This window comes from Schistocerca piceifrons, chromosome 2, assembly GCF_021461385.2.
Source record: "Schistocerca piceifrons isolate TAMUIC-IGC-003096 chromosome 2, iqSchPice1.1, whole genome shotgun sequence".
Lineage (NCBI taxonomy): Eukaryota > Metazoa > Arthropoda > Insecta > Orthoptera > Acrididae > Schistocerca > Schistocerca piceifrons.
This window is the reverse complement of record NC_060139.1, coordinates 786315537-786331165: the sequence shown is the minus strand read 5'-3', so window position 1 is coordinate 786331165 and position 15629 is coordinate 786315537. Positions and strand designations below refer to the sequence as shown.

The 15629-nt window shown below is 42.7% G+C and overlaps 1 protein-coding gene across 2 annotated transcripts in view; it reads left to right on the top strand.

The window, feature by feature from the left end:
• Window positions 1–15629, top strand: part of LOC124777382 (suppressor of lurcher protein 1-like) — a 726507-nt gene that overhangs the window by 153287 nt on the left and 557591 nt on the right. For both annotated transcript variants that reach the window (XM_047252770.1, XM_047252771.1), the window contains exon 2: window positions 7232–7313. In XM_047252770.1, the coding sequence (XP_047108726.1) occupies window positions 7290–7313 (24 nt within the window). In that variant the 5' untranslated portion in view covers window positions 7232–7289. The remainder of the gene's footprint in view (window positions 1–7231; window positions 7314–15629) is intronic.

Genomic DNA, 15629 nt, shown 5'->3' with positions numbered 1-15629 from the left:
AGAAGACACTGATGGCTGCGATCCGTCTACTACAGTAACCAATACATCCTCTACCATCAGTTTCGCTTTTCCTATAATGGAAGCACGCATTGAGTCCTTTACTATCACATCTACTACACGCCAATCCACATAACAATGCGAGACGAAGTTTACTTCTTGTTCCATTATCTTTTCCCCTTTCCCTTTTCATTCGCGAATGGCGCGTGGGAAGCATGAGTGTCTCTAAAGCTCCGTATTAACCCCAGTTTATCAGATTTTGTTGTTGTGGTAATACCGCGAGACGTGCTTTGGTGCAAGCAGTTTTCTGCCTGACCCTTTTCCGTGATTCACAATGTCCCACCGGCCTGCCTGCACTTCCATAATACTATAGCGTCAGTTAAATGATCCCGTGAGAAAACGCATCGCTCTCTGTTGTATCTTCCCTATCTACTTTATTAGACCATCGTGGTAGAAACCCCAGACAGATGAACAATGCACGAGAATCGCTGGAACTAGCGTTTTGTGAGGCACCTCCTTCGTGGATGGTTTACGATGCCTTAGCATTCCTCCAATAGACCTCACCTTGGAACTCGCTTCTCCATCATTTATGCAGTGTCTTCACTTTAGGCCTCTCTGGGTGGTTATTTCTGAATATTTTTCTGTAGTAACTGTTTCAACTGATTAGTTGTCAATTGCATAACCGATAGATAGTGCATATGGGCACTTATTTATTCGCAATACATAGAATTACGTTCAGGATAAACTGCATTTTCCAATTCCAATCACCGATCATTTGCGCGTCTTCCTGCAATTTACTGCAGACTTCTTGCGTTACTATCTTCTGATATCCCACTGCAGCGTCACCCAACAGTCTGACGCCGCTTCTAACGTCATCCACTAGACGTTAAACAGTACTAACGACCCACCTCAGCTTTCCAGAGGTACGTCTACGGCTACATTCACGTATATATTTCGGGATCCACTGAACGGTGCATGGCGGAGGCTACGGCGTAACGCTGGATTTCCTTTCCCGTTCCACTCGCGAATGGAGATGTGGAGGAACAACAATCTACACTCCTCCGGGCGAGCTCGAAATTCTTTTATCTTCGTGGTCCTTACGCGAAATGCACGTCAGCAGCAGCACAATCGTTCTGTAGTCGACCTCGAAGGCCAGTTCTGCAAAATCCTGCAACAGTGCCTCGCGAAGAGAGCGGCATCTTCACCTCAGGGATTCCCATTTGCTCCGGCCGAGCTCGGGGTGGCCGAGCGGTTCTAGGCGCTACAGTCTGGAACCGCGCGACCGCTACGGTCGCAGGTTCGAATCCTGCCTCGGGCATGTATGTGCGTGATGTCCTTAGGTTAGTTAGGTTTAAGTAGTTAAAAGGTCTGGGGAACTGATGACCTCAGAAGTTAAGTCCCATAGTGCAGAGAGCCATTTGAACCATTTTGATTCCCATTTGAGTTCAGGATGCATCTCCGTAATGCCTGCGTCCTGATCTATCCTACCGCTGACAAACGTAAGGAAACTGCTTCGATGTCTTCCTCTGATCCGACATGATGGGGGTCCCAAATATCCGAGCCGAATTCAAGAGTCGGTAGTACACGTATTCAGGAGTTCTACGTGTAAGAAAGTTCTTAATCACAATCCGATCAGATACTCGGTGCGCTGGATTTTATTCACCAAACGATAGTGCAGAACTTCATAACACGCCTTCCTGTAGTCAGTAACACGGCACCAACATGCAAGTCGTTGTCTTCAACAGTCTGGGTCTCATATACGAACGGAGTGAGCTGGGTTCTGCTGAACTCTGTCTGCAGAATTCATTTTGAAACGGCTCAAATGGCTATGAGCACTATGGGACTGAACTTCTGAGGTCATCAGTCCCATAGAACTTAGAACTACTTAAATCCAACTAACCTAAGGACATCACGCACATCAGTGCCCGAGGCAGCGCTGTTCCAGACTGAAGCGCCTAGAACCTCTAGGCCACAGCAGCCGGTAATTCATTTTGATTTTACAACTGAAAAAACCGAAGTTTCCCAGCTAATATTCCGTCTAATATTATATAAGTTCATTTCCTCCTCCATCTCCTACTCCATCCCCTTCCTCCCTCTCTCTATCCACTATCCCTCTGTCTCATTATCTCCCTCTCCTCTCCCCCCCTTTTCATCAACTCCTTGTTGTTGTGGTCTTCAGTCCTGAGACTGGTTTGATGTAGCTGCTTCATCTTCCAGTACGTACTGCAGCCTACATCCTTCTGAATCTGCTAGTGTATTCATCTCTTGGGCTCCCTCTACGATTTTTACCCTCCACGCTGTCCTCCAAACTGGTGATCCCTTAATGCCTCAGAATATGCCCTACCAACCTACCCCTTCTTCTGGTCAAGTTGTGCCACAAACTCCTCTTCTCCCTAATTGTAATCAGTACCTACTCATTAGTTATGTGATCTACCCATCTGATCTTCAGCATTCTTCCGTAGCACCACATTTCAAAAGCTTCTATTCTCTTCTTGTCCAAACTGTGTATCGTCCATGTTTCTCTTCCATACATGGCTACACCCCATACAAATACTTTCAGAAACGACTTCCTGACACTTAAATCTATACTGGATGTTAACAAATTCCTCTTCTTCAGAAACGCTTTCCTTGCCATTGCCAGTCTACATTTTATATCCTCTTTACTTCGACCATTATTAGTTATTTTGCTCCACAAATAGCGAAACTCCTTTACTACTTTAAGTGTCTCATTTCCTAATCTAATTCCCTCAGCATCACCCGACTTAATTCTATTACATTCCATTATCCTCCTTTTGCTTTTGTTGATGTTCATCTTATATACTCCTCTCAAGATACTGTCAATTCCATTCAACTGCTCTTCCAAGTCCTTTGCTGTCTCTGACAGAATTACAATGTCATCGGTGAACGTTAAAGGTTTTATTTCTTCTCCATGGATTTCAATACCTACTCCGAATTTTTCTTTTGCTTCCTTTACTGCTTGCTCAATATACAGATTGAATAACATCGGGGGGAGGCTACACCCCTGTCTCACTCCCTTCCTAACCACTGCTTCCCTTTCATGCCCCTCGACTCTTATAACTGCCATCAGGTTTCTGTAAAAATTGTTAATAGCCTTTCGCTCTCTGTATTTTACCCCTGCCACCTTCAGAATTTGAAAGAGAGTATTCCAGTCAACATTGTCAAAAGCTTTCTCTACGTCTACAAATGCTAGAAACGTAGGTTAGCCTTTTCATAATCTAGCTTCTAAGATCAGCCGTAGGGTCAGAATTGCCTCACGTGTTCCAACATTTCTACGGAATCCAAACTGATCTTCTACCAGTTTTTCCATTCGTCTGTAAAGAATTCACGTTGGTATTTTGCAGCCGTGACTTATTAAACTAATAGTTCGGTAATTTTTACATATATCAACACCTGCTTTCTTTGGCATTGGAATTATTATATTCTTCTTGAAGTCTGAGGGTATTTCGCCTGTCTCATACATTTTGCTCAGCAGATGGTAGATATTTGTCAGGACTCCTTACCACAGCTTAATCCAACTTCTCCTCCTGCCCGCTCTTTTTGTATCCCCTCAGTCACCATCCGCCTCCTGCTCACCTCTATTTCTTCTCCATCCCTCCTCTCTCTATACGCTTCCTTCTCCTCTCCCTCTGTCCATCTTCTCCTCCTCCTCCACCTTCTCCTTCTCCTCCTCGTCCTCCTCTCTATCTTTCCTCCTCCCTTTTTCCCAAACATCTGCTGCTTTCCCATCTCTCTGTTCATCTCCTCCCCCCTCCCCCCCCCCCCCCAGCGGCCGCCTCTTCCTACCTCCACGTTTGTCCATATTACTGTTATCACCAGCCCCCCCCGACCACAGGTAGTATTACTTTCCTGGCAATAAATGATAAGAGTATATATATTAACCTCAGCTGTTTTACTTCATGCGACTGGAGAGAGGCACGTCAATTTATGTGTGATATTTATTCAGACGTTTGCCTTGATACCAGATCACTAAACACGTTGACAAAATTATTGCCCCCGCTGCAGTACTCGTTCTCACGGCTTGGTTAGCACAACGTAGAACAGAGGTCAGCTATAAAAAGAAAATAAATACCAATAAGCCGTTTTCGAACTTTTTATGTCATCTCTTCTCGTCCAACCTTCGCACCTAGTGGTAGTGGGGAATCTTACTGTCACAGTATTTTTCTACAAATCATAAGTAAGGATCTAAATATTTGGTTGAAACTGCTGCAGGTGTTCAGTCATTCACCTTTCATTCCCACTTCTATGAGATGTAGATACTAAATAATCAGTAAACCCACTACTCCTTAAGTAATAGAGCACCCCTGTATACTTAAAAATTGGTAGGCACTTGACTGTTAGTATGTAATCGAGAATAAGGCATCGTAAACTTTCCCAGCGTAGTAATTTGTGATATTCATGTTGGGTCTCCAGCCGGAACATATCTCCATCTGGACACAATATTTCGGCGGTCCACCTTGCCGCCATGTTCAGGTGAGAAAGCCATTGCATAAACTCGTCGGAACTGTTCCGCCGAAATATTGTGTCCAGATGACGATATGTTGCGGCTGGAGACCCGACATGAATATTACAATCCAGAATAAGATTAGAAAAATTTAGAAATTACGTTTAAAAGTTGTTGCAAGTCACTAAGTGCTCTCATTATCAAACATGGATGAGAGCATGCTCCTGATGTACAATGCTATCCATAAGCTCTCGGGTTTCCAGTTGTGTGGTAGTGCTGGGAAACCGCAACATTTTGACAAGGGCCACCCTTGTCCTTTTGTATCATGCCCCTGGAAAAATGGAAGTTTTCTCCTCGGGCTTCTTAACCAGTGTGTCCAACCCTATGGAGAGAATTAATTTGAGCGAAAATTTAAGGATCTTTAATAAGAGTTTCAAAATCCAGTTTCACAGGCTCTCTCGATAGTCATTTCTCCCAGAAGTCGAAACAACATAAATTTAATATCTGTAGACTTACGCTCTTCATGCTGTGATTTTCATAATTTTTCCCACGAAAGCTATTGACTTACAAGCTGGATGAAACAAGAAAGTGGGAAACATATTGTTCACAATGGTTTCGTTAAAACATGTTTTTATTTACCTTTTCAGCTAAATTCTCGATGTCGTAGGCATAACCAAACATCTCCAGCAATTGTTCATAATGATTTTCTTTGGGCCTTTGTCCCATTGCAATGCGGGGTGGGCCGTGTTAATATGGATTTGGCGATGTTAGGTGGTCGGATGCCGTTCCTGTCGCCACCCCGTACCCCCTGGGATGATATTAGTGCACCACAGCTGTCTGCATCTAGTGTAAGTAAACCATGAAATAGTGCGAACGTTTTTTCAAATGTCTGCGAGTCGTGTAACTGAAGTGGCATGTGGGTACCAGCCTGGTATTTGCGTAGTGGGATGTGAAAAACCGCCTAAAAACTGTATCCATGTTGTCTGGCGGCTGGCACACCGGCCCTCCACGTTAATCCCTGGGCGGATTCCATCCAGGACCGGTGCGCCTACCCGAGTCCAGGAAGCAGCGCATTAGCGCTCTTGGCTAACCTGGCGGGTTACTTCTCCATCAATCGTTGTAGACGTATAATCAATTTCTGACATTATGTAAAATTCATGAAAAGATTTTCCTTCCCTTCATTGTATTTTAAGAAAAAGATACCTCTGCTGTATTTTAGTGCTAGTATATTTTCATTACACCCTGCTTCTAGTATTCGTTATCAGCAGACTTTTGGGTTTTCTTCACAATTTTACTCCTACCAACGGATACTTATTAGTACTTGGATGTGAAGACACATATTCTGAGTGTATTTAATACCTTTTCGGCGTCAGAAATTGACTGGAAAATCGCTTATGTTTGACTGGATTCTAATTAGTTTCTAGGAATCCTCCTCCATATATTAGATTTGCCATTGGTATTGATTTTCTGATCTTTTCACGTATTCTCTTCCTGATACTGAATTGACCATCGGTATTCTTTTGAAAGTAAATAGCTCTGAGAAAGTTATATCCAGTCCGGAAAAGATCCCACTTATGCGCTTAACAAATTTAAGTCTCAGAAGCTCGTCCCGCGGTAACAGTGATGTAAACGATGATCCCACCTTAATTCAGTTTCTGAAAGCATACGGAGAACTTGTCCATAAGCAGCACGCTTATCCATGGCTGAAATTTTATAACATTAGCTGCACAAGTATAAGATTTGTGAACTTCGTGCAGCGTTACGTCAATTTAAAAAAAAAAATTGTTTTTAAAACTTCATGCATAAAAATTGCATTTCTTTTTCCAAATTCTTCAAAACATACCATTCAGCGCTTCATTATTTCCTAAGCCCTTATAAAGGTCTGTACATGCTGCAGTTACTTCACATAGTAAATCGTATTCCGCCAAGCATTATCGAAAATTTCAAATGTTACAAGAACATTACGTCCAACGTAGGCTGTCTGAAACTTCAATGAATTTAATCATTGCTGTTTACTAAATTATGTTACACTTTTCATCCGTACAAAAACTTCTGAGAGCCTATGATGGACACAAAAATGCCTTTAGTATTCAAAAATTGCGTCGAGGCCATATGTAGAAACATGAAGATATTAATCAGAATTTCAGAGTTCAGTATGAGAAAAACTGTTTCTTTCTCGGAATACCACAATTTTGACCTGGAATTGTCCCCGTCAACACGATCATGAACGGTAATTAGATGTCTGTGTCTCGTCGAATGAAACTTTTCAATTCTTCGAAAAAATAATAAAATATGAACGTTTTCTTATGTGAAAAGGTCGCTTTTTTATTAAGGTTTAAATAACAACAAATTCACGTTTCATTTTCCTGTGATCAGTTTATTTTAACCGCTACAGGCAATTCACTCGCAATAATACTTCCCTCGTCCATATAGACCTACTCGTCGACAAATGCCCTGTTTCATACAGAACAACAATATTACTCGTCCCGTTTCATTCAGTAAAAAGGTAGTTTCTTCTCTTTATATTACAATGATTTTTTATATGAGTTGTCGTAGCAGCGGACACAACTCACTCTGAAAATAACAGCAAGAAATCTCTGTGGGATCATCAGTCCGAAATACATCACGATTTTAAGACGTACTCTTCGCTCGAAGTTTCCAGAGGCTCACTGTAGAACGAAGTTTGAAAGTCATTCGCACTTTTATTTGTAGTGAATGGTTTTTATTAATACCTTTCCCTCAGTGAACTAATTTTCCTCTATTTCTTTCCAGAGAAGCGTGATGCTCAGGCATAAGCGGTTCTCATCCCAGTGCAAGATGATGTCTCAGTATGCTGCTGGATAGTGTGATGGAGGTAAGTAGCAAATTAATTGTATTGAGACTTACAGTAAATTAGTCTTTTGTTGCAGTTAAATCTCTGCTTACGTGCTAAAGCCAATACTTGCGAATATTCGACAGGGCTCATATTGACTCTGAAGAAAAAATAATTTCAGAATTAGGACAACAGATTGTTTAATATACGACTCAACAGATTATACAATTCGAATATCTAATGAGATTGTAAACACAGCTAAAGCCATCGTCCCAAAATCTGGTTGCTGGCGTTATGCAGAACCTCTACACAGTTTCTGCCAATATACTGATTATTCCACGTGTACTGCTGGCCCTGTAAGCAAATGTCGTTCAGCTGAATGCAACACGAGCTAATTTGGGACCGCTCTATTGAACAGGGACAAAAATGCATTTAGAAAAAAGAGACAAACGTTTTGTAACGAGAAGTAACTCAACATTTATTCTTGTGACATGGAATCGCAAGATACGCATAATGAGTGGTACTCGCTAGACTTAATCCAATCCACTTGTTGTACAAAGGAATTTGCAAATATCTGCTCAAACAGTAGAACGGTATAAGTAACAGAGCAAGATAGATTTCACACAATCAGTGTTTGGTGAGACGGTCTTGATTTATAGAAAGTGGTTTTGTTTTGGTCTACTTAAAATCATCTTACATGAACACAGAGTACCTTCACGAATACGGCATCTTACTGACATTATACAGGACTACAGGCCTTCCCGTGTGCTCTATGACGCATATTTTTATCAGCTGCATCTTCCAGTCGCGTCAGTTCGTAGTTTTAGAGACGTTGTATGAGATGTTTCTGCGAATTTCATATGGAAGTATTTTATATTGAATCCAGCGTGCGACCCATGTGGTTTAACGAGTTCCCTTTGTCTGCTGACTTCTTTCATGAAGCAACTTTGAAATACGGAATCATTTAAGCTTCATTTTACTGTTTTCTTATACATTTGCATCTACATCCATACTCCGCAAACCACCTGACGGCGTGTGGCGAAGGGTACCTTGAGTACATCTATCGGTTCTCCCTTCTATTCCAGTCTCGTATTGTTCGTCTAAAGAAGGATTGTCGGTATGCCTCTGTGTGGGCTCTAATCTGTCTGATTTTATCCTGATGGTCTCTTCGCGAGATATACGTAGGAGGGAGCAATATACTGCTTGACTCCTCGGTGAAGGTATATTCTCGAAACTTCAACAAAAGCCCGTACCGAGCTAGTAGGGCGTCTCTTCTGCAAAGTCTTCCACTAGAGTTTATTCTTCCACTAGAATTTATCTATCATCTCCGTAACGCTTTCGCGATTACTAAATGATCCTGTAACGAAGTGCGCTGCTCTCCGTTGGATCTTTTCTATCTCTTCTATCAACCCTGTCTGGTACGGATCCCACACTGGTGAGCAGTATTCAAGCAGTGAGCGAACCAGCGTACTGTAACCTACTTCGCCGGACGGAGTGGCCGTGCGGTTCTAGGTGCTACAGTCTGGAGCCGAGCGACCGCTACGCTCGCAGGTTCGAATCGTGCCTCGGACATGGATGTGTGTGATGTCCTTAGTTAGGTTTAATTAGTTCTGAGTTCTAGGCGACTGATGACCTCAGAAGTTAAGTCGCATAGTGCTCAGAGCCATTTGAACCGTTTTGTAACCTACTTCCTTTGTTTTCGGATTGCATTTCCTTTGGATTCTTCCAATGAATCTCAGTCTGGCATCTGCTTTACCGACGATCAACTTTATATGATCATTCCATTTTAAATCACTCCTAATGCGTACTCCCAGATAATTTATGGAATTAACTGCTTCCAGTTGCTGACCTGCTATATTGTAGCTAAATGATAAGGGATCTTCCTTTCTGTGTATTCGCAGCACATTACACTTGTCAACATTGAGATTCAATTGCCATTCCCTGCACCATGCGTCAATTCGCTGTAGATCCTCCTGCATTTCAGTACAATTTTCCATTGTTACAACCTCTCGATATACCACAGCATCATCCGCAAAAAGCCTCAGTGGACTTTCGATGTCATCCACAAGGTCATTTATGTATATTGTGAATAGCAACGGTCCTACGACACTCCCCTGCGGCACACATGAAATCACTCTTACTTCGGAAGACTTCTCTCCATTGTGAATGACATGCTGCCTTCTGTTATCTAGGAACTCTTCAATCCAATCACACAATTGGTCTGATAGTCCATATGCTCTTACTTTGTTCATTAAACGACTGTGGGGAACTGTATCGGACGCCTTGCGGAAGTCAAGAAACACGGCATCTACCTGTGAACCCGTGTCTATGGCCCTCTGAGTCTCTTTGACAAATAGAGCGAGCTGGGTTTCACACGATCGTCTTTTTTGAAAACCATGCCTATTCCTACAGAGTAGATTTCTAGTCTCCAGAATACTCGAACATAATACGTGTTCCAAAATTCTACACTGATCAACGGAAGAGATATAGGTCTATAGTTCTGCACATCTGTTCGACGTCCCTTCTTGAAAACGGGGATGACCTGTGCCCATTTCCAATCCTACGGTACACCGCTACAAGAAGGGGGGCAAGTTCCTTCGCGTACTCTGTGTAAAATCGAACTGGTATCCCATCAGGTCTACCGGCTTTATCTCTTTTGAGCGATTTTAATTGTTTCTCTATCCCTCTGTTGTCTATTTCGATATCTATCATTTTGTCGTCTGTGTGACGATCTGGAGATGGAACTACAGTGCAGTCTTCCTCTGTGAAACAGTTTTGGAAAAAGACATTTAGTATTTCGGCCTTTAGTCTGTCATCCTCTGTTTCTGTACCATTTTGGTCACAGTGTGTCTGGATATTTTGTTTTGATCCACCTACCGCTTTGACATAAGACCAAAATTTCTTAGGATTTTCTGCCAAGTCAGTAGATAGAACTTTCCTTTCGAATTCATTGAACGCCTCTCGCATAGCCCTCCTCACACTACATTTCGCTTCGCGTAATTTTTGTTTGTCTGTAAGGCTTTGGTTATGTTTATGTTTGCTGTGAAGTTCCCTTTGTTTCCGCAGCAGTTTTCTAACTCGGTTGTTGTACCACGGGGGCTCTTTTCCATCTCTTACAATCTTGCTTGGCACATACTCATCTAACGCATATTGTACGATGGTTTTGAACTATGTCCACTGATCCTCAACACTATCTGTACTTGAGTTAAAACTTTTGTGTTGAGCCGTCAGGTACAATGAAATTGCTTTTTGTCACTTTCGTTAAACAGAAAAATCTTCCTATCTGTCTTAATATTTCTTTTTACAGCTGAAATCATCGATGCAGTAACCGCTTTATGATCGCTGATTCCCTGTTGTGCGTTAACTCTTTCAAATAGTTCGGGTCTGTTTGTCACCAGAACGTCTAATATGTTATCACCACGAGTCAGTTCTCCGTTTAACTGCTCAAGGTAGTTTTCAGATAAAGCACGTAAAAAAATTTCACTGGATTCTTTGTCCCTGCCACCCATTATGAACGTTTGAGTCTCCCAGTCTATATCCGGCAAATTAAAATCTCCACCCAGAACTATAACATGGTGGGGTAATCTACTCGAAATATTTTCCAAATTATCCTTCAGGTGCTCAGCCACAACAGCTGATGAGCCAGGGGGCCTATAGAGACATCCAATTGCCATTCCTGAGCCTGCTTTAACCGTGACCTTCACCCGAATTATTTCACATTTCGGATCTCCGTCAATTTCCTTCGACACTATTGCTCTTCTTATCGCTATAAACACGCCTCCCCCTCACTGTCCAGCCCGTGTCTGTGGTATACATTCCAGTCTGAGTTTAGAATCTCATTACTGTTTACATCTGGTTTCAGACAACTTTCTGTCCCTAGTACTGTGTGGGCATTGTGACCGTTTATTAATGAGAGCAGTTCAGGGACCTACTACGCTGAACGAGTGCCTGGACATATAACTACGTTCCAATGACTGATTTTACATGGTACCAAAACTTTCCTCAATGTGAGTTCTTGCTTTTGAATTTCTTGGATGATTCGCACATAGCTGTCTTTCATTGTTGTGTATTGCTATATCTTTTGTTCGGCAGCTTGAATCTCGTTTGAATATACCATTCAGCTCTAAAATTACATATTAAGCTTCCAACATCATTATTGAACCATGATTCTTTCTTCCCATTCCTCACTATCTTCCATGGCGTCAGCGTATCTACCAACTTCATTTTCGTATTATATACCTTAAATAGAAATATCTTCCATCTTGCCTAAGTTTTCTGTCCACACCAGCGATTACTGATGGAATGTGGCCTTGTAATCACTGATTCTTAACCATACTTGCACTGAATCGAAAAGTTTGTGGTTGCTTGTTGCCAGCAGAAGACATACTTTCAGTTCTAACCTGCTGCGTCCCCTAGTCATGATGGGGAATTCGTTGTTGATATTATCTAGGCTTTCTCTCAAGCGTACCACCAACTGGAAACTTGTTGTCGGTGGATGTTAGCTATATCTGATTTCACAATGATACGGAGCAAGGTATTGATTGCAGATTTGTTTCGTTACTCATCAGATTTATGTTAATCATAAAATGAAAGATTTCCAGAAATCACTCAGCTCAAACATGTCAAATGACGGAAGTTCTTTAACACGTGATCTGTGTGGAGACACTCGCGTTACACGGAAATGCTAGTAGCCGATGATGGATGTGGTCAAATGCTGATTCTGCAGGTTACAAGTGAACGGAAATAGCCGAGATTAGTTCTTGTGGAAGCTACCATATTTTGTGTGTGAGTGGTTTCTGGCTGTACCCACATCTTCAATGTGTGGCTGATGACTATGGCGTCTCCCACATCTAGAAAATTCATAAATTCAGTGTCGCAAAGTACACTTGCTTGCCTGGAAGAAGGGAAAAACAACGTTTGTGATCAAGGAATCCGTACAGGATCGCTGGCACTTGGAACTATCACGGGCAGACTTACGTCACTAGTTTTGATCAGTGATCCAAACATGGTAGCATTATTTTGAAAATACTTCGCTGCTAAATTCTACACCAACGATTAGCTTTTGAGCCTTTATCATCAAGCATATATTCAAAACTGGTTTCGTCCTAGGTGTTACTAACAAACACAAGGTTTCCAAACACGACTATGTCGAGAACAATGACCTCAGAGAAAGCAAGGAACGTCAAGTAGTAGACCACTGTAGCGCATGCCCTTTTCGCGGGGGTTCACTCGACTTCAGTGTGAGAGCGAAGGTTATCGATGCTGCCTCACGCAATGACCGTCGAGTGAGCACTTGAACACAGTCACGCGGCTGTTACAGCTGAGTGAGCAGCCTTTCACAGCCACATGGATGTCGCGCGCTTGCCTTCACTTGCCCATTTGCGGTAATGTATTATGGGACCAAACTGCTGAGGTCATCGTTCCCTAAGCTTACACACTACTTAATCTAACTTAAACCAACTTACGCTAAGGACAATACATATACCCATGTCCGAGGGAGAATTCGAACCGCCGACGGGGGGGGGGGGGGGGGGGGGGGGGGAGGCCGCGCGAACCCTGGCAAGAGGCCCTAGACCGCCCAGCTACCCGAGCGGCCCCATTCGCTCTGCTAATATGCAATGAACAGTTGCGAAATGCGCTTCAGTTACCATCAGACCCGAGCAATATTTATTCGAATGAAGAACAACGAATACGGGTACGATTATTATTGATTATTTGTGATTTGTAATTATTATTCGCAACATTATTCATTTACACGAATAAAGCAAGTCTTTGGTCATATGTAAATAATGAGTGTTATGGTCTAGGGGCAGTCCTGCTGTAGCAGCAGAGCAGACCAGATTTGCTGTGAGTTTCCTTCTGCTGCGCTAGTACGCTCGCCTTGTTTACATCCTCCGGCCGACACTAACGTGACTCCGTACCGCGAAAATACCGAAAACTGAAATTCGCTTTTAGAAAAGACTTTGACAGACCAAAAGCACTCGACGTCCAGCGCATTTTGTAGGCACAGGCCAAGATCCCGACATCGTCGGCGTCCACTTTTAGATCGTAAGGAACACGATATACGTGAAGGTTATTAACGATGTTAAATGAGACAGGGTTCTTCGAGAGATGGCGTAAGGACTCCCTTCTGCCACACAGACTGAAATGTTGGCAAAGTCAAAGTTGACAATACCAGATTGAGACTTTGAGCTATAACCACATCCTGCCGGCGGAAGACATTGTGCCGACGCTCCGCCCCTATGGCACAGTACAGGAGCACGTGGAAGAAAAATAGACTCAGTTTAAGACGTATCCAGTACTCAACGGAGTATACCAGGCAAGCGTTGAACTCAGAAGACGCGTACCATCATACCTCCAAATAGGAGGCTGCCGGACAAGAGAATATTTGTGGACGCCAACTTAAAACATGTTCCGGATGAGGCAAGGAAGGATACCTACGTTCCGAGTGTATCCAACATCCGGCAATACAACTTCCTCCGCAGAACGTGGCACCTCCACCGTCACCGACAACCCTTCCAATAACTTACGCGGAGACTCTCACCGCGTTGCCGTCGACCAGACGCAACAGATCAACGTTGTAGTTCTGGACCCACCCTGCGCGGACCGATGTCTGGCCGATCAGTCAGCTTGGCTAATAGCAGAACTCCATACAATGCCATCGATACCACCGAACACTGGAGGCACCGCTCACAGCAGGATGTAATCCTTATCGTACATCCCCATGAACCACGGGCTTTGCCGCAGGTGGGAGGCTTACGGGTCTCAGAAATGCAGATAGTCGTACCGTAGGTGCAACCTCAACGGAGGGGTATCTGTTGAGAGGACAGAGAGACGTGTGGTTCCTTAAGAGGAGCCGAAGCCTTTTCAGTAGTTGCCGGGGTAACAGTATTGATGACTGACTGATCAGGCCTTGCAGCATCAACCAAAACAGCCGTCCTGTTCAGCTACTGCGAACGGTGTAAGCAAGGGGAAACTACAGTCGCAATTTTTCCCGAGGGCATCCAGCTCTATTGTACGGCAAGATGACAATAGGGTCCTCTTGGGTAAAATATTCCGGAGATAAAACAGTCCCCCATTCAGATCTCCTGGCGGGGACTACTCTGGAGGACTTCATCATCAGGAGAAACAAAACTGGCATTCTACGGATCGGAGTGTGGAATTTAGATCCCTTACTTGGGCAGATACGTTAGGAAACTTTAAAAGGGAAATGGATAGGTTGAAGATAGATATAGTGGAAATTAGTAAACTCCAGTGGCAGGAGGAACAGGATATTCGGCCACTTGATTATAAAATTATAAATATAAACTCAAATAGCAGTAGATTTGATAATGAATAAAAAATAGGAACGTGGGTAACTTACTATGTACAACATAGTGAGCTCATCATTATAACCAAGGTAGACACGAGCCCACAGCTACCACAGTAGTACAATTTTATATGCCAACTCGACAGATGATGAAGAGACTGAAGAAATGTATGATGGGATAAAAGAAATTATTCAGATAGTTAAGGAAGACAAAAATTTAATAGTCATGGGTGACTGGAATTATAGAGTAGGAAAAGGAAGAGAAAGCGGAACAGTAGGTGAAGATTGGCTGGGGGAAAGTAATGAAAGATTAAGGTGCCTGGTAGAAGTTTTCACATAGCATAATATAATCATAGCTAACACCTACTTTAAGAATCATAAAACAAGATAACGCGTGAGGAAGAGACAACTGAAGGTTACAGCTTGATTATATAATGGTAAGACAGAGACCTGGGAACCAGATTGTAAATTTTGATACATTTTCAGGGGCAGATGTAGACTCTGAACACAATTTACTGGTTATGAAGTGTAGATTAAAACTGAAAAACTGCAGTTTAAGGAATTTAAGTAGATGCAACCGGGATAAACTGAAAGAACCACAAGTTGTAAAGAGTTTCAAGGGAAGCATTGGGAACTATTGACAAGAACAGGGAAAAGGAATACAGAAGAAGAAGAATGGGTAGCTTTGAGAGACGAAATAGTGAAGGCAGGAGAGTACCAAGCCGTGAAGGCATTAGAGTACCAAGTATGTAAAAAGACGAGGGCTATTAAAAGTCCTTGGATAACGCAACACATACTGAATTTAATTGATGGAAGGAGAAAATATAAAAACACAATAAATGAAGCAGGCGAAAGAGAATACAAACGTCTAAAATGAGATTGGCAGGAAATGCACAATGGCTGAGCCAGAATGGCTAGAGGAGAAATGTAAGGATGTAGAAGCATGTGTCACTTGAGGTAAGTTAGTTCCCACCTACAGGAAAATTAAAGAGACCTTTGGAGTAAAGAGAACCGCATGTATGAATATCAAGAACTCAGATGGAAAGCCA